The following is a 24,249-nucleotide window of genomic DNA, read 5'->3' on the forward strand; positions in this document are numbered from 1 at the left end:
CAGTTAGAGTAGTAAAAACTATTAAAAAATACTAGTTCAGTGAGGTGATACCAACAAAACACAAAAAAATCAATTGTGCTTTTCAGTATCAGCCAAAACCACCTAAAAAATACAGAGAGGGGAAAAATCTATTCACAATAAGTTAAAATATATAAAATAAGTTTTACATGCATAGAATCTATGTGTAAACTCTAGAATTATATGAAGGGGAACACAGAGATTTGAATAAGTCAAGACAAGTAATGACATTTTTTCACTAAATCTCCAAATGTTATCAGGGGAACACAACTTGATATGGGACAAGATTCAACAGATGCATTCTATGGCTCAACTGGAAAAATCAATTAACATTTGGGAACAGCCAATTAATTTTAGGGGGAGGGGGAAGGATGAAAGAACTTTCTCAACAAGATAAAAATGTTTCATTAACACCTCAAAAGACAAATGAACCAAAGTGAAAATTTAGTAAGAGTCCAAATCATACAATAATTTATAATAAGGAAACACTACAAATTGGGAAGGAAAGAATTTTTCAATCAATGGAGTTGATATAACTAGCTATGCTTTTTTTTTAAAAGGATGAATATCTACTTCCACCTTACACTAAAATGAATTCCAGACCAACTAAAGATTTAAGTAGAAAAACATAACTACCTAGTATGAAAAGAAAGGCAGAAAAATCATAAAGGAAACAACTGATAGATTTAATTATATAGTATTTATTATAAAATACACAAATTTAAAAGGCAATCGAACTAGATTAATAGCCTATTTTATAAAGCATTCTTTTTTTGAGGTATTCAATCTTTTTTTTTATTATTATGTTATGTTAGTCACCATACAGTACATCATTAGTTTTTGATGTAGTGATCCATGACTGTTTGCGTATAACACCCAGGGCTCCACGCAACACGTGCCCTCCTTAATACCCATCACTGGGCTAACCCATCCCCCCACTCCCCTCCCCTCTAAAATCCTCAGTTTGTTTTTCGGAGTCCATAGAATCACATGGTTCGTCTCCCCCACTGATTTCTCCCCCTTCATTTTTCCTTTCCTTCTAATGTCCTCCATGCTATTCCTTATGTTCCACAAATAAGTCAAACCATATGATAATCGACTTTCTCTGCTTGACTTATTTCACTTGGCATAATCTCCTCCAGTCCCAACCATGTTGATGCAAAAATTGGGTATTCATCCTTTCTGATGGCTGAGTAATATTCCATTGTATATATGGACCACATCGTCTTTATCCATTCATCTACTGAAGGGCATCTCAGCTCTTTCCACAGTTTGGCTATTGTGGACATTGCTGCTATGAACATTGGGGTGCATATGGCCCTTCTTTTCACTACATCTGTATCTTTGGGGTAAATACCCAGTAGTGTTAATTCCTGGGTCATAGGGTCGCTCTATTTTTAATTTTCTGAGGCACCTCCACACTGTTTTCCAAAGTGGCTGTACCAACTTGCATTCCCACCAACAGTGTAAGAGGGTTCCCCTTTCTCCACAACCTCTCCAACATTTGCTGTTTCTTGCCTTGTCAATTTTTGCCATTCTAACTGGTGTAAGGTGGTATCTCAGTGTGCTTTTGATTTGAATTTCCCTGATGGCTAATGATGAACATTTTTTCATGTGTCTGTTAGCCATTTGTATGTCTTCTTTGGAGAAGCGTCTGTTCATGTCTTCTGCCCATTTCTTGACTGGATTACTTGTTTCTTGGGTGTTGAGTTTGAGAAGTTCTTTATAGATCTTGGATATCAGCCCTTTGTCTGTAGTGTCATTTGCAAATATCTTCTCCCATTCTGTGGGTTGCCTCTTTGTTTTGTTCACTGTTTCCTTTGCTGTGCAGAAGCTTTTTATCTTGATGAAGTCCCAACAGTTCATTTTCTTTTTTGTTTCCTTGCCTTTAGAGACATGTCTTGAAAGACATTGCTGTGGCCAGTGTCGAAGAGGTTACTGCCTATCTTCACCTCTAGGATTTTGATGGATTCCTGTCTCACATTGAGGTCTTTCATCCATTTTGAGTTTATCTTTGTGTATGGTGTATGAGAATGGTCGAGTTTCATTCTTCTGTACATAGCTGTCCAATTTTCCCAGCACCATTTATTGAAGAGACTGTCTTTTTAGCATTGCTTATTTTTTCCTGCTTTGTTGAAGATTATTTGACCATAGAGTTGAGGGTCCACATCTGGGCTCTCCATTCTGTTCCATTGGTCTGTATGTCTGTTTTTGTGCCAGTACCATGCTGTCTTGGTGATCACTGCTTTGTAATATAGCTTGAAATCAGGCAACGTGATGCCCCCAGCTTTGTTTTTCTTTTTCAACATTTCCTTGGCTATTCGGGGTCTTTTCAATTGATTCCATACAAATTTTAGGATTGTTTGTTCTAGCACTTTGAAAAATGCCATTAGTATTTTGATCGGGATGGCACTGAAAGTATAGATTGCTCTGGGCAGCACAGACATTTTAAAACAATGTTTATTCTTCTGATCCATGAGCATGGAATGCATTCTTTTTTTTTTAAAGATGTATTTATTTATTTGTCGGGGGGGCAAGCACACACAAGCAGGGGGAGCAGCAAGCAGAGTGAGAAGCAGGCTCCCCACTGAGCAAGGAGCACAATGTGGGACTTGATCCCAGGACCCTGGGATGGTGACCTTTGCCAAAGGCAGATGCTTAACCGACTGAGCCACCCAGGCATCTATTTCATAAAGCATTCTTACAATCAATAAAAAAAAGACAATTCCTCCAAGCCCCTCACAGAAGTTTTTTAAAATGCAATTAACCAAGAAATATATGGGGAAGAAAAATGTTCAATTTTATTAGTGACATTTTTTTTTTTTTTTTTTTAAAGAGTATCACCATTTACCTATGAAATGGCAAGGACTGAAAAAGTTAATAACCACTATCAGGAGAGTTAGGTGAATTGGACACTCAGCGACTACTGGTGCAAGGGACTAAGTGTAGAATATTTCTGGAGACCTATTAGATAGTGTGGTGGTTAACCAAGAGGGCTCCGGAGCCAGACTTCCTGGGTTTCAATGCCATTCACCACTTCCTTAGCAGTGGGGAAGTTAATTAACATCTGTGTAACTCACTGTTCCTTATCTGTAAATCGGGAATAATATTTCTTGTCTCACATGGTTAAGAGGTAAATAAGTAAACATGTAAAACATTTGGACTCATCCCAGACATTTAGAAGGGCTAATTGCTACTACTTGTTACTGTTACTTATATTTTGACTTATCTTCTATATCACTACAAACTACTGATAATAAAGCCAAAGACCTCAGTTTGACTGTTCATAGTACACATTATTTGTGAAAACTTTCTCCATCTTAACTTTCAAAACACTATAATAACCTGGTGTTCTTACACTCCTGTAATTTTTCTACTGTTGAAAAACAAAATTCCAAGGTTCTGTCCATGATCTTTTAATCTTTTTACTTCTTTCTACACAATCTCATGTACAGGGAACAAATCCATTCTCATAGTTTCACATTAAGCTCAATTTGCCTTGATTTTTTAATCGTTTGTCATGTCCAAGTAAGAAGCACATCAGTTCCCTTAATTCCTTTCAAAGTATTACTACGTGCTTCATCACTTGGACTTGAGCTCTTATACTTCTGACTCCTCATCAACTTTATTCCCCATTTCCAGTAAGATGACCCATCTATTAAAACCTTCCTCAAACATAATCTTCCCTTTCCATCCCACTACCAGCATCCATAGACAATTTTAACACCTTAACAGTCTATCCATGCTATTTCCCTCCTCCCATCCATCATTAAGCATCCATTGTTCTCAACAGACTTAAAACAGTAAAAGCTCTAAAGTCAGACCTTAAATGCTTTCCACAATCTGATCCCAACTATTTTTTTAGCATTATCTCATAACACTTTTATACCTTTCCATGGCAATCATTTTCTAAGTATCTTTGTCCTTTCCTGTCCAGTTAGCTGGTTTATATTAATCTCAGTGCCTAGAATATTCATTCTCCCAACTCTGTAAAAACAAAATCTTACCCATTCTTCCTCTTAGGTCAAATACTACTTTAGAGAAATCCTCTTTCAGTCCTCTGAACACTATCTGCATTAATTTTATGAAACTATAATATAATCTCCTGATTAAAACTCCTTATGCATTACCAGACAGAGGGTTAATGAAAAGCAAAAAAATATGGTTTGCCAATACCTAACTAGCATTGTCTTGAATAAAGCATGGGATTATTTAATGATTGAATTTCAGACTGATTCAGTGTCTTCCTTGTACTAATACAGAGGGTTCTGATTTTTTGTTTTATATTGTTTTTCAAACCTTAGAGTCCTTTCTTCAAATGAAAACTGATGCAGTAGGAGTCCAAAGTGACTGCTGAGTATCGAAAACAGGGTCTCCCTACTCTGCAGGGGATCGCAGGCCAAAAGCTCCACCCTCTACCCTCCCAAACAAAACAAATCCCCAGAAAGAGTCCATTGGTACAGGATATTATTATTTAGATTCTAATGTATCTCTAAAAGATACTACTGATAACCAGTAAACCAGAATGTTATATATATACATTCTGTAAGCACTTTATTTTTTCAACCAGTCGAAACACTTTAAGAAAATGTTTAAAAAAAAAAAAAAAAAGAACATTTTACATAAGGGAATACAGCCATAAAAAGAAAGTATTTTCCACAGTCAGGTGATATCAAACACTTTCAGTTCTCAAATACCTGTGAAAATGCATCATATGCTGCTTTACAACATACTCACCTAATTTTCTTTTCCTGAGAGTATAATTACAAATTGTTTGTATTACCTACCCTATGCAAACTAAAAAAGAGGAATTCCTGATATACTGGTAACAGATAGAAACTAGGCTTAAATTGACATTTTCTCATCCAAATGAAGTAATACTTAAAATTAAAATAAATAACAAGAAAAATTAAATATACAAAGATATATATATAGATGAGTGTGTACATATACATACACACATATACATATATATGAACAGATACACGTACAGATATAAATAGATGAGTATACAGCCATTTCACATCGACAAAAATCTGACAGGTTAAGTGCCTTGTGTATAGCAGGTACTCAAAAGCAACTGACTGAAGCATGAATGAATAGTAATGAAAACTTAATATTTTTTATAAAAATACCTGATAGATTCAGTATCTATGTGCACAGGTGCTATCCTCTCCAAGAGAAACTTGATCATCTCCAGGAAAGGATTTGTAGGCTGTTTGGGGTTGCCCAACTTCTTAGTTATTTCACGCTGTAAGGCAGATTACAAAAATATGTTTAAAAAATTACATCATAATAAAATATTAAGAATCTAAAATAATTAAAACCATGTAATACTGGTGTTGGAATAAACAAATCAATAGAATTGAAGGAGTCCAGAAAAACAAACTAAATTAAAAATTTTGCATAAGGTAACATTTCAACTAACAAGAAAAAAAGATGGATTATTCAATATACTGTGTTGAAATAACTGAACAGACAATTTTGAATAAAAACAGATCCCTATCTCATACCTTATGCCACAAACATTCCAAAAAGATAAAAACAAATACAAAAGAATAAAACCAGGTTCAGTGGAGACACAAACTTCAGAGAATAAAATTATCAGGGAAGCTTTTTAAAACAACAGATTCCTGGACCTCATTGTGAAGATTAGTCAATCTGGGGTGGAGCCAAGAATCATCTTTTTTTTTTTTTTAAAGCCTCTTGGAAGATGCATGGGCAACAGATTGAGAAATATTGACATTAGTAAATATTTTCATTGACTTGCAATAGAATGGAATTTTGTAAGCAGGACATAAAATGCAAAAACCTTGAAGAGTCTGCTGATAGACTCAGCTACATAAAAATAAAACTATGGTATGTAAAGGACATCATAAACAAAATCAAAGGGCAAACTACAATGAGAGAAAATTATCTGCAACTTAATTAACATACATGACTAACAAATCAATAAAACAAATGTCATTCCAGAAAAATAGGCAAAGATTAAAAACACACAATTTACAAAAAAAATATATAAATGGCTAATATGCCCAAGAAGAAAAAATCATCAGATGATTAGCAAACAAGAATACAAATCCTACCAAAATAATTATGTTTTTCTTGGAGTTCTGCTTCTTTCCAGTAACGATAGAAGCCAATACTGAATCTATACTAAAGAAATAATCAAGACTGTGAAAAATTATTTGGCTATAAAGATACTAAAGTGTTCTTTAAGTAAAAACTGGGAAAAAATCTAAATGTGTAACACAAGTGGACTGTTCAATAATTATGGTACATATATTCAATGGTATGCTACACTGCTATCAATACTGTAAAAGACTAATAAAAATAAGTAAAATGAACAATGCTGTATGTATATGATCTTATTTTGGAAGATATACACCATAATATTAACAGTAATTGTCTCTATAAAGGGGTTATAGTTTATTGTCATTTTTGTGATATTTTACATAATGAATATAAATTTCACATAATGAATACAAAATTCACATAAATGAATACAAATTATTTTATTAAAGGTGTCAAAATTTTACATAATGAATATATGTGTTATTTTACATAATGAATATACATTCTACATAATGAACATACACTATTTCCTTAAAGGAGTCAAAAAAGGTTTGGGGGCTTCTTCAAACATTAGCTCTTTTTGTTTTTGTTTTGTTTTGTTTTTTTATGAGAGAGAGAATCTTAAGCAGACTCCACACCCAGCATGGAGCGCATCGTGGGGCTCGATCTCAACCCTGAGATCGTGACCTGAGCCAAAATCAAGAGTCTGACACTTAACCAACTGAAACACCCAGGTGCCCCAAACATTAGCTCTTTTTATTTTTATTTTTTTTTTAAAGATTTTATTTATTTGTCAGAGAGAAAGAGAGAGAGCATGAGCGGAAGAGGGGCAGAGGGAGAAGCGGGCTCCCTGCGGGACTCAATCCCAGGACCCTGGAATCATGACCTGAGCCAAAGGCAGACGCTTAACCGAATGAGCCACCCAGGTATCCCAACTCTTTTTAAATGTCTCTCCTTACCACACAGCCTTCAGCCTGCTTGCAGGAGCATGTTGGACTAACAAGTACTTCTAACTGTTTTCTTATTTTCTCATCATCTTCCAACACCTGTGTGAACTTCTTCATGAAATCCTGAGCCTTACCAGGATCTGGCAAATTTCCTTAAATAAATTAAAATTCAGTAAAAATACCATTTTAGAAATTTCTCAAAATAATAAAAGATCAACATTTTTCATTCTTTTTATTACTTTGATTAATAATCCTAATTTACAAATTCAGTTTAGTTTAATTAGAAGTTGTGGAACAACTTCAATACTCAATTTTCACAAAATTCTGCTTTCTAGAAATATGAAACAAAATCACTGTGAAGGAACATCTTTGTAGGAAAAGATTGAACTGGCTATTTCTAAATAACCCCTTATAATATTTAAGGGCACTAAATGTCAACCTGAATGATACCAATTTATTACTGTCTCCTTGAGCTTGTTATGTACATTGTTCTCTTGTAACTTCCAACAAGAGATCAGTAAGTTTTACCTTTAAGAAACTATTCTCCTGTATTGCATTAATTTGTTAAACCATCCAGAGATAATTCATATACACATGCTATCATTCAATAAAACATGCCGAGCAAAATGTTTCAGGTGTTACTGTCGGATATGTCATTATTGCATGAGAAAGGATAAATCCCCGTAGAATCAAAGATGATTTCTATACCCTCTCCTAATATACTGATGTATCAAAACACTTATGAAAGCTAGTAAAATGTTGATCCCAGTGTCTTCTGGGGGGGAGGGGGGGCTACTCACAACTGTTACAGAGGACCAGACTAGGATACTTCCAATAACAGAAATTATAATATAGAACTATGGACTATAATAAAAATTGTAGAAACTCAACTAAATCTTAAAATATAAATGCAGTAAGTGCAGTCTTCAAGTTCATATACAACTTTGAAATTCCATTTTAAGTCTTAACTAGATCACTGAGGATAATAAGAACAAAGTGTCCCTATTATAAATACTTGACTATATGATCTTTTCATGTTTCTATAACACAAAAAATCTACTGTACTGTCTTCAAATAATTTTGGAAGATGTCACTTTACAGCCCCTCCATAATGTATAGGCATCATACTAAAGGCTACAATAAGGGCTACTATTCAAGAAACAAACAGAATTGGGGGGGGGGGGAGTGGGAGGAAGAGAGAGAGAGGGAGAAGGGAGGGAGGAAACAAATTAAAAAACCCTTTAATTCAGCATTCTACAAACGTACTTGACCATGAAACCCTTTTTTCTAACAATACTATTAGCACCTATACAGGATACTAGCATTCCTCAGAACAGAATTTGGGAAAACAGATAGGGGTAAAAAATAGAAAAAATATAGATGACCTCCTTTAAGAGAGAGTATCCACAGCCAAACAACAAGGAGATAGTTATTAAAAAACAACAGCAGAAAATCACTTGCTTTAAGTTATCTAAAGAAATTGAAAACTAATTTATGTTTAACTGTCCAAGACTAAAAGATATTTTGGTCTTAAAGCCTTACTCAGGCTAAAACTCCTATCACTTAGTCTAAAACTCAGTTAATTCGGTTACTGTTGTCTTCAGTATTTGAGCATTACTTCCATACACATCTTGGAATATTTGTTAACATCTCAGAGATCCATCTAAGATAGATCTCTTCACTATTCCCAAGTGGAAGCTCAGCAGAAATGTTCCTCCAGGTGTTCCTGATATTCCCTTTGTCCATGTGCTACACTATACACAGTGATCTCTGAAGCAGGAGGAAAAGCAAATGCCCTACAAAAACAGCTACTTTACCCATTCCCTGCACTGAACGAAAGAGATGTGCTACACAATCCTTTTGTATTTACTGTTAAATGCAATTAAGTAACATTTTATTTGAAATCACTGGAAAGCAAAAAAGCAAATTAGTATTTTTTTTTTCAAAGAAGCTCTTTTGTAATTATTATGTATACACTTTACTCTAAATTTTGGCTTAGAACGAAATTAGCTTCAAATAGAGTCACATTAGAGCAAGCACAGATTCAGTTTTCACAGTAAGCTTATGCAACAGTTTGAATGAATTCCCAAAAATAAATTTATGTAATAAATCCTTTCTCCAGTTCTTGCTCATACCAACACAAAAAGAAAAAGAAAAATTCTGTGTAGCAAAGTAAATGAAAATTAAAAAAAAGAAGAAAAGCTGAAGCTGTTGAAAAAAAAATCAATCAGAAACACTTTATATTCTTTTCCTATATTATCATAGCCTAAAATGAAACTCCATGAAACACTTTAAATTATCAAAAAGAAATATTTCAATTAAACCTTAAACTCTACATGTAATATTTGAAATAACTTACTTGTAATAACCATCACTTTTGAAAATATGGCCTTGACACTGGCGTCTGTCTGTAAATCACACACAAAAAAGCAAAATTAACATTTCCTAACAATAATCTTCATTATACCCTTCAGAAAATTAGATAAGCAAAACCTACTAATGCTTCAGGCCCACGCCCTGACCACCACAACTGTGAGCTCCCTCTTGAGCTACGTTTAAACTCCACGAAGTGAATGAAAGGTGAATGCTCTACTGTTGTCATCTCTCCCCCCTCACCCTGTTTTGTCATCCTCTAAACAAAAGGAGACTACTACACCAACCTTTTGAAACAGGGAGATATTTTGTTTTCTCTAGCAATGAAACAGGGCAACTAAGTGTAAAAAAGGAACAAAATAACCTGGTTTTCAAGTTTTAAGCTTATCTCAAAAAAAAGTTCACAAGTATATAATTCTGAATGACTTGAGGTGTTCCTAAAATTTTTAAGCCTGAGGATTATAAGGCATAGTCATGAAGCTTACGGGGAAGACACTGGATAAAGACAATTTTAAAAAGATGCCACTGACATGTACAAAAGATTTTTCCAAGAGTGCTACTTACTTGCTGTATCAACATAGTATTATTTCAGTGAATGAATGTGTTCACCACATTGTACCCCATGTAAAGTCACATGTACAAAAGATGTTTCTAAGAGTGCTAGTTATTCACTGCACCAAGTTAGTGTTATTTCTTTAAAAAAAGATGTTTTTGAGCAACTCTATATAATACACTGAACTAGAAAAACATTGGCGTGAAGGCAACAAATCAAATAAATACACAAATAAACCATCCCTATTCACAAGGAGCTTCCTAAGAGGAAGCAAGAGACAAAACATAAAATACAAGAATTAATTCCCAAATATTTGGAATTTAAAGTATTTGAATATATCTGTCTAGAATCATGTAAGATTTCTGTTGTTTAATTTGGGGAGAAACAGGTATTGCTGGGCTGTAAAGAAATTGATCCACATGAAAAAGAAACAGCATCAACAAGAGTACAATACTGGAAATAATGTCACTTTGAGTGACACTGAGTAAACGAATTTAGTTAAATAAAGTAGAAGGGCTACAGTGCTGAACTAAATAAGAATATTTATCAGACTGAATAATGAAGAAGGCAAAGAAACATTCACTGATTAATAAGTATGTAAGAGTCTTCCTAGTAAAATAGGAAGAAATATAAACACCCAAAGGATAAACACAGCTTTGCATTTTTTCTACCTTTAACTCTATTAATGTCTACTATATTTCTTGGTATAAAATGAATACTAAGTAATAAGAGACTATTACTTCTCCTTTCACTAGAATTCCACTTTGGGCTACCATCTTCTTCCATTTGATTTCTGCATCAACCTCACATCACATTAATGAGAATTCCCTCTTTAACCTGGACAACTCAGTAATTATTTTGAATTCCCTCTTTAGCTTGGACAACTCAGTGATTATTTTAAGACAATTTAAAGGAAAATTCCACAAAGTACAAGACATTAAAACATTTTAATTGAATTGAGACTGTATTTTGTTATTTCACATGAGAATGAAGTCATGAGACCCTCCCAAGTTGCTATCAACAGACAAGGGGAAGAAGTTCCCACTAAATAAATTTTAAAGGGACAGTGACAGTCAAAAACAAAGTTATTTTTTATTAGTCTCACACATCATGCTGTTCAACATATGATCTGCACACTTAACATACTACTCTACTGCTATTATATGACTTCAATAATGCCTAAAATCAGGAATAATTTTATATACATGCATATAAAAACATCTGGTATTTTTAATTAACACCTTTTCAACTTTGACCAAAAGGAAGTAAATTAATACAGCTCTAGGTAGCAAACAGGAGCACTTTATCCAGAGCTTAACTGAAATACACTAACTTATTGCATTAGAACACTGACTGAAAATACATGTTTATTGGCTGAAGCACACTAACTTAATTGGGAGTTTTCCAATTTTGTTCCTTGGCAGACAAAGTACTGAAACAGCAGAATCACTACAATTAGTTTTAAGTCATCTATTATAAGAAAAAACTTATTCTAGCAGGTTCAATAATTACAGGTTTCAATAAACCATAAACAAAGAGGTTACTATTCGCCTCCCCTTACATGAAACAACTCCTCTCTATTGACCTCTGTTCTATGAGCATGCAGTATATGTATGTTTTGTTTTGTTTTTTTTGGGGGGGGGGTTAGGGGACTGGGTTCAACTAAGGACTGAAAAGAAATTAAAAATAACAGTATATTGTTATTTTTGTGTGTTATATATTTCCTTGGATGCAATTTAAAATGGCCACACATACTGCTTTTTTGATGAATTATAACTTCTATAGGCCTATATACAACATTCTCAAACAACATTCTAGGGAAAAAGAACACCCAGAATCATTCTAAAAGTCTAAAAAATAAAATATGATTCATCAACTGGATGAATACCACCATTAACTTATAATTATGAAAACCAAGCAGTACATTAAGATTACTGTAATATTAATTGTAAGTAAAAATATAAAGATATGTAATTAAAATTACATGACATTAAAATTTTCTAAAACCGTAAGACTATACAATGGGAGCATTTTAGTGTGGCAAGATAAAGTGCAATTTTACTCTATTTTCTGTGCTTTCAAAGATATGGAGTCATTTCCTGGTTTTTTTAAAGCCACAAAAAAACTTTAATTCTGAATGCAAAGAAATACATTCTCTTTCCTGTTGGGTATCACTATTTATAGATATAGTAAATGTAAACTTTAAATTTTTCTATGCAATAAGTTTCTTAAAGATTTCATTGTTCTAAATTAGGGATCATAATTTCTGGAGTAGAACAGTTCCACACAGAAACAGTTGTTCAACACCACTGTAGCAATGGTAAGGAGTAACTAAAATACATGCGTTTTACAAAACTTATCATCAAAGGAAAATTTTTCATTAAATTTAACTTACTTTGGGTTGCTTAATTAAGTCAAGCAAATCCTTCACTTGATGCCGGAGCAGATTTTGACATTTCCACATTTCATTCAATGCTCTGCAAAACACAAACACATAAATTTAAATAACAAAACAATAAAAATCCTTCCAGAATATTCCAAATATATTGTTTTTTTTTTTAAGGTCAAATTAAAAAAAGAGATCTCTGTCATCTCTTTTTTTAATGAGGTAAAATTCACAGAACTAAGCAACTGACGATGTATGGAGCAAAAGGGAAGAGGTATGAACATGTGAAGGGATATCTGTACCAAAAGAAAGTAAGTGGTTGTGTTTTGTTTTGTATAAAAATAGGGAAGAGCTATCATTACCTGCAATATGTGTGTAAACTAGGATATAGGAATTACCTACAGAGATGATAAACTTGAGAAACAAAGGAATATTTGATGGAGTAAGGTCCTGCAGTGGGCAGGATGAAAAGGAATCAAAGCCACAAACAGAGAAGAGTTCTAGTGCTGAGAGAATGGGGTATACTTTTTCCTAAAACAGAAATATTTATATTGTAACTTTATATATTACATGTTTATGTATATTATTATAAAAATGTAGACTATGTACTTATAGGTAAGTATATAGAGTTAGTCATTATAATAAGATTAAAATGTCTAAACCAAACCGATGTAAAAAAAAAAAAAAAAGCTCTCACTTGTTTTATTTAATCCTCAAATTCTGTTTAGAGGTAGAATCTATGTGTTTAGATTTTTTTAAAGATCTATTTATTTATTTATTTATTTGAGAGAGAGAGAAAGAGAGAGAGCACACATGTGAGTGGGGGAAGGAGAGAGAAGCTCAAGGAGACTCCCCACCCAGTGCAGAGCCCAAGAGGGGGCTTGATCTCACAACCCTAAGATCATGACCCGAGCCAAAACCAAGAGTCAGAATCCCAACCAACTGAGTCACCTAGGCACCCCTATGTGTTTAGATTTTTAAGGACTCATTGAGGCCTACAGTCTGAAGTATAGCTGTTACAGTTAACTAAATAAAACATTTATTATTACCTATAATATATAACACATATTCTATATACTCCATATAAAATATATAAATATATTTATACTACATAAATTTGACATGTACATGTATTTATATCCTATATATATTTACTAGGTTATATAAATATATGTATTTACATATTACTATACATAAGTGAATATTATTTTTATATGGCAAAATTTTTGATGTCCTCTTAATATTTTTGTTTTCAGACAGAAATTGAAATCTAAAATTATACACATACTCAAGAAAATATGCAGAAATCATGAGAAGTTAATGTTATTGAAATATTAAGTTACAGAATTCAGAACCACACATATTTTAATATTTGAAAAGGAAATTTTCCAAAACCAAATACTTTTCATTATTTTGTTGTCAATTACCTACACTTCATTAACCTCCACTATCACACATATTAAGCACTGCCATAAAACAGTAATATAGTACAAAAGCATATAAAACCACCTTTTTTTTCGACAATTAATTGTTAAAAATTTTCATTTTCCTCAACACTCTGTTTTAAGAATACCTTTGGATACTCTTATGGAAATAGTTTAAATTTGGACACTTAAATTCCTTTACAGTAGTCATCTCAAAATGGTACTGGCAAAGCAACAGCATTTTAACTTAGAAGGTAAATTTAAAATAACTATACTGTTTTCAAGTTATTAAATTTCCATAAAAGTTTAATTGAAACACTTTAAGAATGTACACATTAAAAGAAAAATGACCAGTATACAGAGGACTATAAAAATCTAGTAACTAAGAGTTATGTAATTAAAATAATTTTCAAAGAAACAGAGTAGTCATCTGTGAAATTACTTCTGAACTCCAAAGTCAATGAATTATCTCTTGCTTCTTAACACTTCATCATTACTTACAACTTCTGACAGGCCTGGATTTTGAAACTTGCCTTCACTTAAAATACTTAAAATAAAGCAGGAATTATTACACCTCTAATAGCTATTTGTTGATTTAAAGATGAAATCTCAAGCAATTCCAAAGCTCCATTATAAACTATGATGGCTATAGTGTAAATCAAAAAGCGACCATCACTAACTAAGATTTTGTACTGTAATATATTTTTAGGGAAACCATCCTCTCAAGTACTTTAATAAAATTATCTTAAGCAGCAAAGACAATTTATCCTTGTGCTTGCCTTCCTAAATAATCCTTAAAAAAGAAAAAAAAAGTAGAAATAATATTACTACAACAGGAAGACAAATATAATTTAATATGAGCCTGAATTCCAGCTCTGTCACTAAATAAACATGAAAAATTTGATTAGAGAATGGATATTCTTACAGTTATTACCTGTCTAGTCTTCTCACTAGGGCTTTGCACTAACTCAAAGAAAAAGACAGCTACCATCGGGTGGCTGTCAGAAACCTGTACAAATGTTGAAGAGAACCTCTCCTCCAACATTCCGCTCCCAGTTGGCGAAACTGCCCACCAGACACAGCAGTACAAAAACGGTCTAGATGAGAGCCTGCCTAATGAAAGACATCATATCCATGACACCTGAAACTACCACTAACTCTTGTCATTAACAGTTGTTCTAGGAAGCCTGGGGGAGGTGGCAACACACATCATGATCGGAGAGTACTCAAGCCTGCCTCTGCTCTCTTTTTCACTAATCAAGATATTTAGTGGGACACCTGGGTGGCTCAGTCGGCTAAGTGTCCAACTCTTGGTTTGGGCTTGGGTCATGATCTCAGGGTTGCGGGATCAAGCCCCATGAGTGAGGCTCCCCACTCCGTGGGGAGTGTGCTCGAAGATTCTCTCCCTCTGCCCCTCCCCCTTGCGCAGACACGTGTGCATGTGCACACTTTCTCTCAAATAAATGAATCTTAAAAAAAAAAAAAAGTTAACTTAGGGGTTTACCCAAAATTGATACACATCAAAAATTTTAAATATAGGAAGTATTCTGTCTTCCCCAAAAGAATATGGTCACAGAATAAAATATATGGTTCTTTCATAAGAAAGATCTTATCAAACAAGTTCTCACCATGAACCTGCCTGCCAAGCAGCTATTTTTAAGTGCCTTTCAAACTAATTAGAGATTATAAATTCAAATGAATTCTGGGCTAGAATAGTAATGTAAATGAATAAAGTAAGACAGATGTTATAATACAGAGTGGTGAGGAATGTGGTAAGATTAGAAACATTATTGAAAACATCAAGATTATTACTATTCAGGAAAATGAAAAAAAAGATGAGACAAAATTTAAGACCCAAAAGATTTACAAAAAATAAGATGTCTAATAATGTTTAGAAAGACAAAGAAAATGAATGACCAACAAGCTATATATATTATGGATGAATCTTAGGAACATAAGAAAATGGGGGGAAAAGTTCACAGAAGACTATATCCACAATTCACTTTCATAATGTTCAAAAATAAGCAAAAATAAATATTATGAGGGATACATATACATATATATGATGAAACTGTTTTATTTTATTTTTTTGATAAAACTATTGTTCAAAGATTTATTTATTTATTTTAGAGAGAGAAACAGAGAGCAGGGGGGAGGGGCAGAGGGAGAGGTAAAGAAGCAGCCTCCGCGTGAGCATGGAGCCCAACATGGGGCTTGATCCCAGGACCCTGAGATCATGACCTGAGCTGAAATCAAGAGTCGGTAGCTTATCTGACTGAGCCACCCAGGCGCCCCATGATAAAATTATTTTTTAAAAAGGAAATGAAAAATACATAATTAAGGTTAGTGGTTTCCTCTAGGTGGAAGACAGGAGGATGAAAGGGAGAAGAGTTCACAAGTTGGCTGTAGATTCACAGATATATTTACTTTATTACTATGCTTCGAAACTCATATGTGATTTCTTTGTGTGCATTAAATATTTCATAATAATAAATGTAAAGACTTTTGGAGAAATAAATCACAAATGTAAAGTTAAAAGTATTAAAGTAATAAAATGTTAAGTATTAGATTTACAGTTGGTTAGTTAATTCCAAAATGTTGGTTAAAATTAAAAAATCATCTAAAAAATATTATAAATACCTTAAGTGTTTTAACTTAAAACAGATAAAAATCTATTCACTTACCAACCATTTTTGTAGAAACTACTGGATCTATAGGTTGGAATTTACTTTCAACTTTTCCAAGGCATTATTTTTCAGTGTATCTCTTGTGATTAGCATTTTTACTTTTTAATTCAATCAAACATACTTGTTATTTAAATGATGAATGATATCTGATATATGTAGTTTTTTTTAAAGATTTATTTATTTGAGAGAGAGAAAGTGCACAAGCGAGCAGGAGTGCAAGGTGGGGGGGGGGGGGCAGTTGCAGGGCTGGATCTCATGACCCGGAGATCATGACCTGAGCCGAAATCAACAGTCGGACGCTTAACTGACTGAGCCACCCAGGCGGCCCTGATCTATATATATATATATATATAGTTTTATAACTGCTATTTAGTGTTTTCGATTTACAATTCTGTTTCATTTCCATTTCTCATATTAAAGTTTTCATTAATTCTTTTTTGGTCCTATGGTTTTGGAAGCCAACATTCTAATTCTGTTCTTTCAGAGCAACTCAAATTTTTAATTCATACACTTAATTTACAGCCTAATTAACAATGTCTGTCCTCACTCTTCTATGATAAAAGAACCACAGAACATTTTAGCTACCATCTTACATGCTGTTATCTGATAGGATCCACCTAGTATTCAAAACTTTTCACAAAGGCACAGCACCAATCAATCAGAACAGGTGGCAGTAGAACAAGGGCCTGAAAGTCCTTCTGCTGTGCCCAGGCACAGGCGAAAGTGGGGTGGGCAGATGATCCCAGGGACTCTCAAGAGATCTTACATACTGTTCCAGGAAGTGTGTGCTGGCTAAATATCAGCCAGGATGCTAACCTAGCTTTTAATCTACACCTCCTTCCCTTGTAAAGAAAACTTTGTTGTTATTATTATTGTTGTTTTTATAGGCATTATTTAGACCTGCAAAAGTGTTTGAAAATTTTGTCACTTCTTACATCCTATTCCTTCCTTCTGAATTTCCTTTTTTACCAAGAGAAATTATTATTCTTTAGTAATTTTCTCAAGTAGGATATATGAGTGGTGAACTCCCATTTTTTGCTTAAGAGTGTCTTTCATTTTTACTCATGAATGACAGGTGAGCTGAGTCAGAAGCCTACACAGGCTGTCTCAAATAGGGATGGAGTGGGGAGTGTGCTATATATCTTACTCTCATTCATTCCAAGAAGCCATCAATTGCACCATGAATATAAGGATGCACTCTAATTCTAGAGGTGTTAGCATACGACAATTGTATGCTTTAAAATCAATTAAATATGGTAGTAATATATTTTACTGTATGCAGTATAAAAAGAATGAACTTTGGAACCAGGTAGAGTTCAAATCCTGACTCTGTCTCTTACTACTTGTGTGATTTTGTGCAAGTTAACTGACCTCTGGAATTCAGTTCCTCATGTGAAAAACAGGAAAAAATATCACACGAGGGGTTGGCAACCTTTTCTATAAAAGGCCAGATAATAAATATTTTAAGCTTTATGGACATACAGTCTCTGTTGAAACTACTCAATTCTGCTGTTAAAGCACAAAAGCAGCCACTGATAATACATACTCCTCTGCCTGAAATACAGCAGATAATAAGAAATTTACATTCTCCCCTCTACAACTTTTTCTTCAATGTTTCTATGAAAGGTGTAATTGGCACATATAATAATTTTCACGCAAGAAGTCAAAAGTCCCATTAAGCAGAGGTAGGAATGAAAATTATATGCAGCTCCTTAGACTTCCAATTTCTGAACGTTTAATCCCCCACCTTTTTTTTTTTAAGATTTTATTTATTTATTTGACAGAGAGACACAGTGAGAGAGGGAACACAAGCAAGGGGGAATGGGAGAGGGAGAAGCAAGCTTCCCTCTGAGCAGGGAGCCCGATGCGGAGCTCGATTCCAGGACCCTGGGCTCATGACCTGAGCCAAAGGCAGACACTTAACGACTAAGCCACCCAGATGCCCCTTAATCCCCCACTTGAACTACATTTGCTGGAATGCAAAGGACCTACATTTTCTAAAACCTAGAGCAAATCAATCTTTAGGTTTCAATTTCCTAACCATCAGTATGATTCAATTAGTAATGTCTCTTCCATGTCCAAAATGCCAATTCTGTATAAAGGTGCTCAAAAGTATTTTCTGAATGAAAAATGGCCATTAAAATATATTTGTGCTTACCCGTATGCCAAACTATAACACTATGTTGAGGCTATGCAGCACAAAAATATGTACCCTACTGCCCTACAGCAAAATTCAAATGAGCATGAGGTCAAAATAAGGTGGTAGGATTTTCTCAGTATGGACCTTAATGCCTTAAGGAAAAAAAACAAACAAAAAGGTACATCAATACTTCTTGAAACAACAATATGAATGTCTGGGGAAAAAAATCAAATCCTGAAAGATTCCATGTCAATCAGCTCTGTTTTTTAATTGCTTACAAAAATCCTTGTTAATCTCATGTTGATAGTCGTACCTTTGAAAAAATAGCCAAGTATTTTATTGTATCTGACCATTTAAACAATGTTTGTATTACATAAATTGCTAACATTTAAAAATACAGTTGTGGTTTTATTCCCCATAAAATCCAATACACTGAAAAAGATGAAAAGAACAAAATTTGACATTTGAAACATACTTCACAGCATTTAAATCCAGTGTGGCATACAAGTAATATAAGCACTTCATCCGTTCTGTAGTTTCCAAATTGTGGGGAACCATGTATTGGGCAAAGATGCGTTCAACAAGCAATCTACAAAAACACAGAGAAGGTATTGTAATGATTTTTTTTATGTATTAAATTTGTATATAAAATTCCAAAACACACAAAGAATACATATAAAAACTTTCTGCTTTCTAAATGGAGAGGAGATTTCAACTCAATGATTCCTTCTATAAGAAGAGGGGCTGAAAAAAGATTTAGCTGGATGTACTGGCAAGAGCCCTATACCCAGCTAAGATAACTACCTCTGCATGACCCTGAGTGTATATGAGGGATTCAATTTCCTTATCTGAATAATAAGTGTTAAAAAACCAGGTCCTTCCAAATGACAAATTCTATGCATCTCTAAGTTAAAATTATAAAGACATTTTTAAGATTCTTCCAAGTTTCTGGAGTAAGCATCATGAAAAGACCTGGTTAAAAGTTAAAAAAAAGGTACTAGCAAATAATAATGCAAATCTCCATGCAATGATGCTGCACACTCAAAAAGTCTAAAAATGTCAATTTTATAAAAATAATAACTATGAAGTTTCTCAATGTTAACGTAAGATGCCTAGGTCCTAGTTCCTAATAACTTTTAAAACTGTAAGGTGGCCTACTGGTTCTTAATTTTCTCATTCTCATCTATTATGGGTGAGACCATTTGGATCTAAAAATTTAAAATAAATCCAATCAAGTGAAATCCTGCAAGCAGGATTCACAGATCTATTTACTACTAAAGGGTTAGGATCCATACAAGATCTAACCTTATACTGCAATAGAAAAATACAAAGATTATATTCAGATAATGTGTTTCAAATAAAATTATAAACTGTCTTTTTATCCTTTGGTAGAAACTGTTTATTTAAAATGTCTATAATCCAAAAGGCTTATTTTCATTTATTTGAAAACATTTTATTTGAAAAATAACCTATGAAATAAAATTTAAATTATTACACATTTCTACTCTTAAGTACAGCTCTGTTTAAAAATAGTATACAAAAATGAACATAAAAGCTGTATCCCTTCCTAAAGTTATATGTACATTACTGCTTCATTTATGGCTTGGTGGAAGAAAACTAGTCACTCACTACCTTTAACTTGCAGTAAAAACTGAGAGAATTTAAAGTTATAAAGAAAACAGTTTACCTAAAACAACAAATCAAAACAGCTTAATACACCAAAAGCACCATGTATTTTAGATATGGTGTCCTTAACTTACCGATCATCAATACTATTTTGATAATATATGTGTAGCAATTTGTCTTTGATCCATGAAATCTGTTTTGCAGCATCTTTTCCAGCTGCTGATTGTAAAGCATACTTCTTATAAATTTGGGCAAGTCCCATCATGGCTTCTTTGCGCACTCTCCACTTAAAGTAAAAACAAAAACGCTTTCTTAAAATTTAAAAATGCTCACATTATATTTCAGGAAAGTCTGTTTTCTTGTTTTTAAGTTGCTTTACACAATATATCTTCATCAATCCTCAGTTACTGGATATCAATTTATAATGACTATGAAAAAAACACAACTATCATTTTAATACATCTACTATATAAGGTATAGAGATATCAACATGTATAAAGAATTCTAATGCTTTAATATCTTAAACCCATCGTTACCCCTAAAAAACAAAAGTTAATCACCATCACAAAAAGTCACTTAGAATTGGTAAAGGAAAGTATGCTACAAAATTTTAAAAGGCAAAGAATGAGCTAATTGTGACCTATCCCTTATACATTTTTTCCACTTATGGTGTATATTAAATATACTTCAATTAAAGGTACATGACACTGGTTTTATCAAATGCTGAGTAAACACACTCAGTTCATTTTGTATATTTAAGAATCAAATGTAAGAGGAATATATTCAACTATTTTTTAAAATACATATTTGTTATAATATATCTAATACTGCTTCATTAACTTGGGATGAGTTTATTCTTTAATTTTACACAAACAGCACTACAATCAGTAAGATGTTAGTAATGTTTAGAACTTCATGAAGCTACACAGATGTTTCTTTTGTTTCTTTGCAGTCTGTCATTCATTGTATAGTCTTCTTAGTTTTTCTTTAAATTACTTACAGCAGATTAAGAACAGTCCTTATCTCATCCATCCACTGATACATATTGAAATAAAAGACTTCAAAAAGCCTTACTCATAAAATAAGAATTCAATTTGTTCGTAGGAACTTTCTAATTCTCTATCTTATCTCTAATTCCCCAAACTGCTGCTTTAAGGAGAATTTAAAGATAGAGCATATTCTAATACTGCCAAGAACATAAATATATTCCATTATTTTTTGGTACCCAATTAATATTTGTATGAATGAACCAAGCAGCCCTATGATGAATACAACATGATTATCAAAAATTATGTGAATTTATGTGACCCCAACAATACACAGATACTTAGCTCAAATTCCAAGTCTAACAAAGAAAAAGACTACTTGAACACTTAGGAGGTTGTTATCCTACCACGAAGCAAATCTCCTTTTCCTTCTTTATGCCTTTTGGACCTTTCATTAAAACCCTATGAAATATTCAATAAAGACAAGTCTAAATTTATTAGTTAAAATAAGTTATTCCTAATACCTATACATTTGGAGGGAAAACTATGCAATTCCTGCCCATCTATTCTCTACCCATAACCAGCATTACCAAAGAGAGCATTAAATGATGAAGACAGCACAATCAACCTTATAAGCAACTATTAAAATGTCATAAAGTATTTAATAGTCAAAACTATTCACAACTACCAACAGGCCTCCCACTTTCTTTGCTAATTAATCCCCAAATACATCAATGATTTTCATCCTTCACCAAAATTACTCAAGCCTAAATCCAGTAAAACCCACACCAGAAAGGAAAGGCACTGGGGATGAGGAGGGAATGAACACTCACTCACATACTTTACTGAGTCTCTAATATACTCCAGGCAATATGAATACAATAAGAAGACATGGTACACCTCCTTAAGAAGCCAATGATTACTGAGTGCAGCTAGTGGGTGTTCACTCAAGAGGAAAGGTTTAGGGTCACAGAAGATAGGGCTGGAAGCATGCTGTTCTGCTAGTTTTAGCTGTGCTAAGTTGAAAACATGTTATTTTCTACTCCACAGAAATTATAACACAACCAGCTAAAAGACTATCAACTGATACCCATATGAAAAGAAACAGAAGAGAGCCAACAACATAAGAAGCTGTGTCAGAGGCCATTATAAGTCACTTATTAAAACTAGTGTCCAGGCTAAACATCTGACTACCATTTAGAGCCAACTCATTTTTAAGATGAGAATAATCTGAATTTAAAAATCTAACAAAATATAAAAAATAAAACCTCATAAATATTAAAATGCCCCCCTAAAAAGGGCTAATTACACTTAAATCTCAATATTTTCAAGTGAAATACTATTAAAAGTATTCAAAGTAAAAGCCTACTACAGCTAATTATCATTCCTACTTACCCGTTTGTCTAAAGTTCTCTCTCTCACAAAATTAAGTAAGTGATCGTTGACCAGAAGAATATCCTTTTTAGCAGCTGTAACTATAGACACAATAACATCATGTCTAATAGCTTCTTCAGGGTCATGTGACCTCACTTTAAGATACTCTGAAAGATAAAATTTTATTTGATTAAAATGGAACTTTAACACTAAAATGTTTTAAAAGATTGCATAAGTCCTTTGTAAGTAAATCACAACAAAACAAAACCTAAGTAGAAGGTTCAATGTTTCAAGAAAATTAAAAGCAGAGGAGGAAGGGGAGCAGAAATGAAGGTCAGTCCATTAGTTAAAATACAGTAGTTTACTTACATGCAACTGAGTACTAAAACCCCTACCCAATTGGGGGGCAGGGTAGTTGTATTAAGGAGTTCTGAACCTCATTAACTAAACCATACAAATGAACTAAGAAGTATATGACTTTAAACATTTCATTTCTGTTTTTTGTTTAAATAGTTAAAATATCCAAGTCAAGTGGTTCTACTGGGAAAAGGCTAGAATATTCAAGCTTCTATCCCTTAACTAGGGAAACCCTGAGTAAGGTTTAGGAAAGAATAAAATTAAAATACCAGCCACCAAGAAATAAGGTTACAGGAAAGACCATAAGGAAAGTCCATGTAACTGGACTAAGAAAGGCAAAGGGAACATAGAAGAAATTAAATATTTAACAATTAGGAGTGGCTGGAGGAAGACCTTAAATTTAGTCAAAAACATGGCAGTTCTGACCTGACACTAAGAAAGCTGAAAGAAAAAATTAACACTCTTCAGTAATAATATATTAGAGGCTTAAGGAAGAGATACCACAATTGAACCTGAACATAACAAAATATTATTCTGCTTTTTATTTTAAGACTACCAGTAAGCTAAAATTTCATTGTTTGGATTTGGAGCAATATGTCTAGCCATGCCTATATACAGCAAATAGTGCTTATGATTGTAAATGGATTTACTTCCCTATAAATTGACAGTTTAACAAATAATTACAATGCGAACACCCATAAAACCACTGCCCAGGTCTTAAGCATTTTCACCATGAGCATTCCGTAACAGGAACTATTTCCAAAAATGAGAAAGACTGTATGCTGCCAAAAAAAAACTTCTGAAATGTTATTTTACCTAACTCAGTAAAGAAAGTTACTTTAAGTACTGATTTCAAATGGAGCCTGTTAAATACATCTCAAGTTCATTTCCCCACCAAGATAAAGACAGGAGTTTTATCTTTCACTTTACTTGTTTCAAGTGCAATAGATATTATACTTAGGTGCCACCAAGACAAAACCAATGACAACACAATCAATTTTAAGATGCATTCCAATTTCCCTGAAACAAATCATTCATATTAAACAGATATATACAAGAGCTATTAACTTATAGATCCTAACTGTGCAGAGGAAGAGAAAACAAAAGAGAAAGAAGAAATTCTTGATAGTTAGCGTGACAAAGCAGCTAATAATACTCTTCACAATATGGCCAGGTCCCTCAAAATGTGGCTGAAGGCACAAGGATGAATCTCACAAACACAAGGTCAAAAAAGGTAAGACAAACATGTGTGTCTAACATATATTAATCTCAGCTCACTCCTGAAACACTAAGAAAATGTCTT

General features: G+C 33.4%; 1 protein-coding gene across 7 annotated transcripts in view; it reads right to left on the reverse strand.

The window, feature by feature from the left end:
* Positions 1–24,249, reverse strand: part of PDS5B (PDS5 cohesin associated factor B) — a 193,367-nt gene that overhangs the window by 67,308 nt on the left and 101,810 nt on the right. For all 7 annotated transcript variants that reach the window (XM_078070475.1, XM_078070474.1, XM_078070476.1 and 4 more), the window contains exons 11-17: positions 22,611–22,756; positions 20,364–20,515; positions 19,079–19,192; positions 12,362–12,443; positions 9,400–9,448; positions 7,053–7,192; positions 5,154–5,269 (exon numbers count right to left, since the gene is read on the reverse strand). In XM_078070475.1, coding sequence (XP_077926601.1) covers positions 5,154–5,269; positions 7,053–7,192; positions 9,400–9,448; positions 12,362–12,443; positions 19,079–19,192; positions 20,364–20,515; positions 22,611–22,756 — 799 coding nt within the window. The remainder of the gene's footprint in view (positions 1–5,153; positions 5,270–7,052; positions 7,193–9,399; positions 9,449–12,361; positions 12,444–19,078; positions 19,193–20,363; positions 20,516–22,610; positions 22,757–24,249) is intronic.

This window comes from Halichoerus grypus, chromosome 4 (genome assembly GCF_964656455.1).
Source record: "Halichoerus grypus chromosome 4, mHalGry1.hap1.1, whole genome shotgun sequence".
Classification (NCBI taxonomy): domain Eukaryota; kingdom Metazoa; phylum Chordata; class Mammalia; order Carnivora; family Phocidae; genus Halichoerus; species Halichoerus grypus.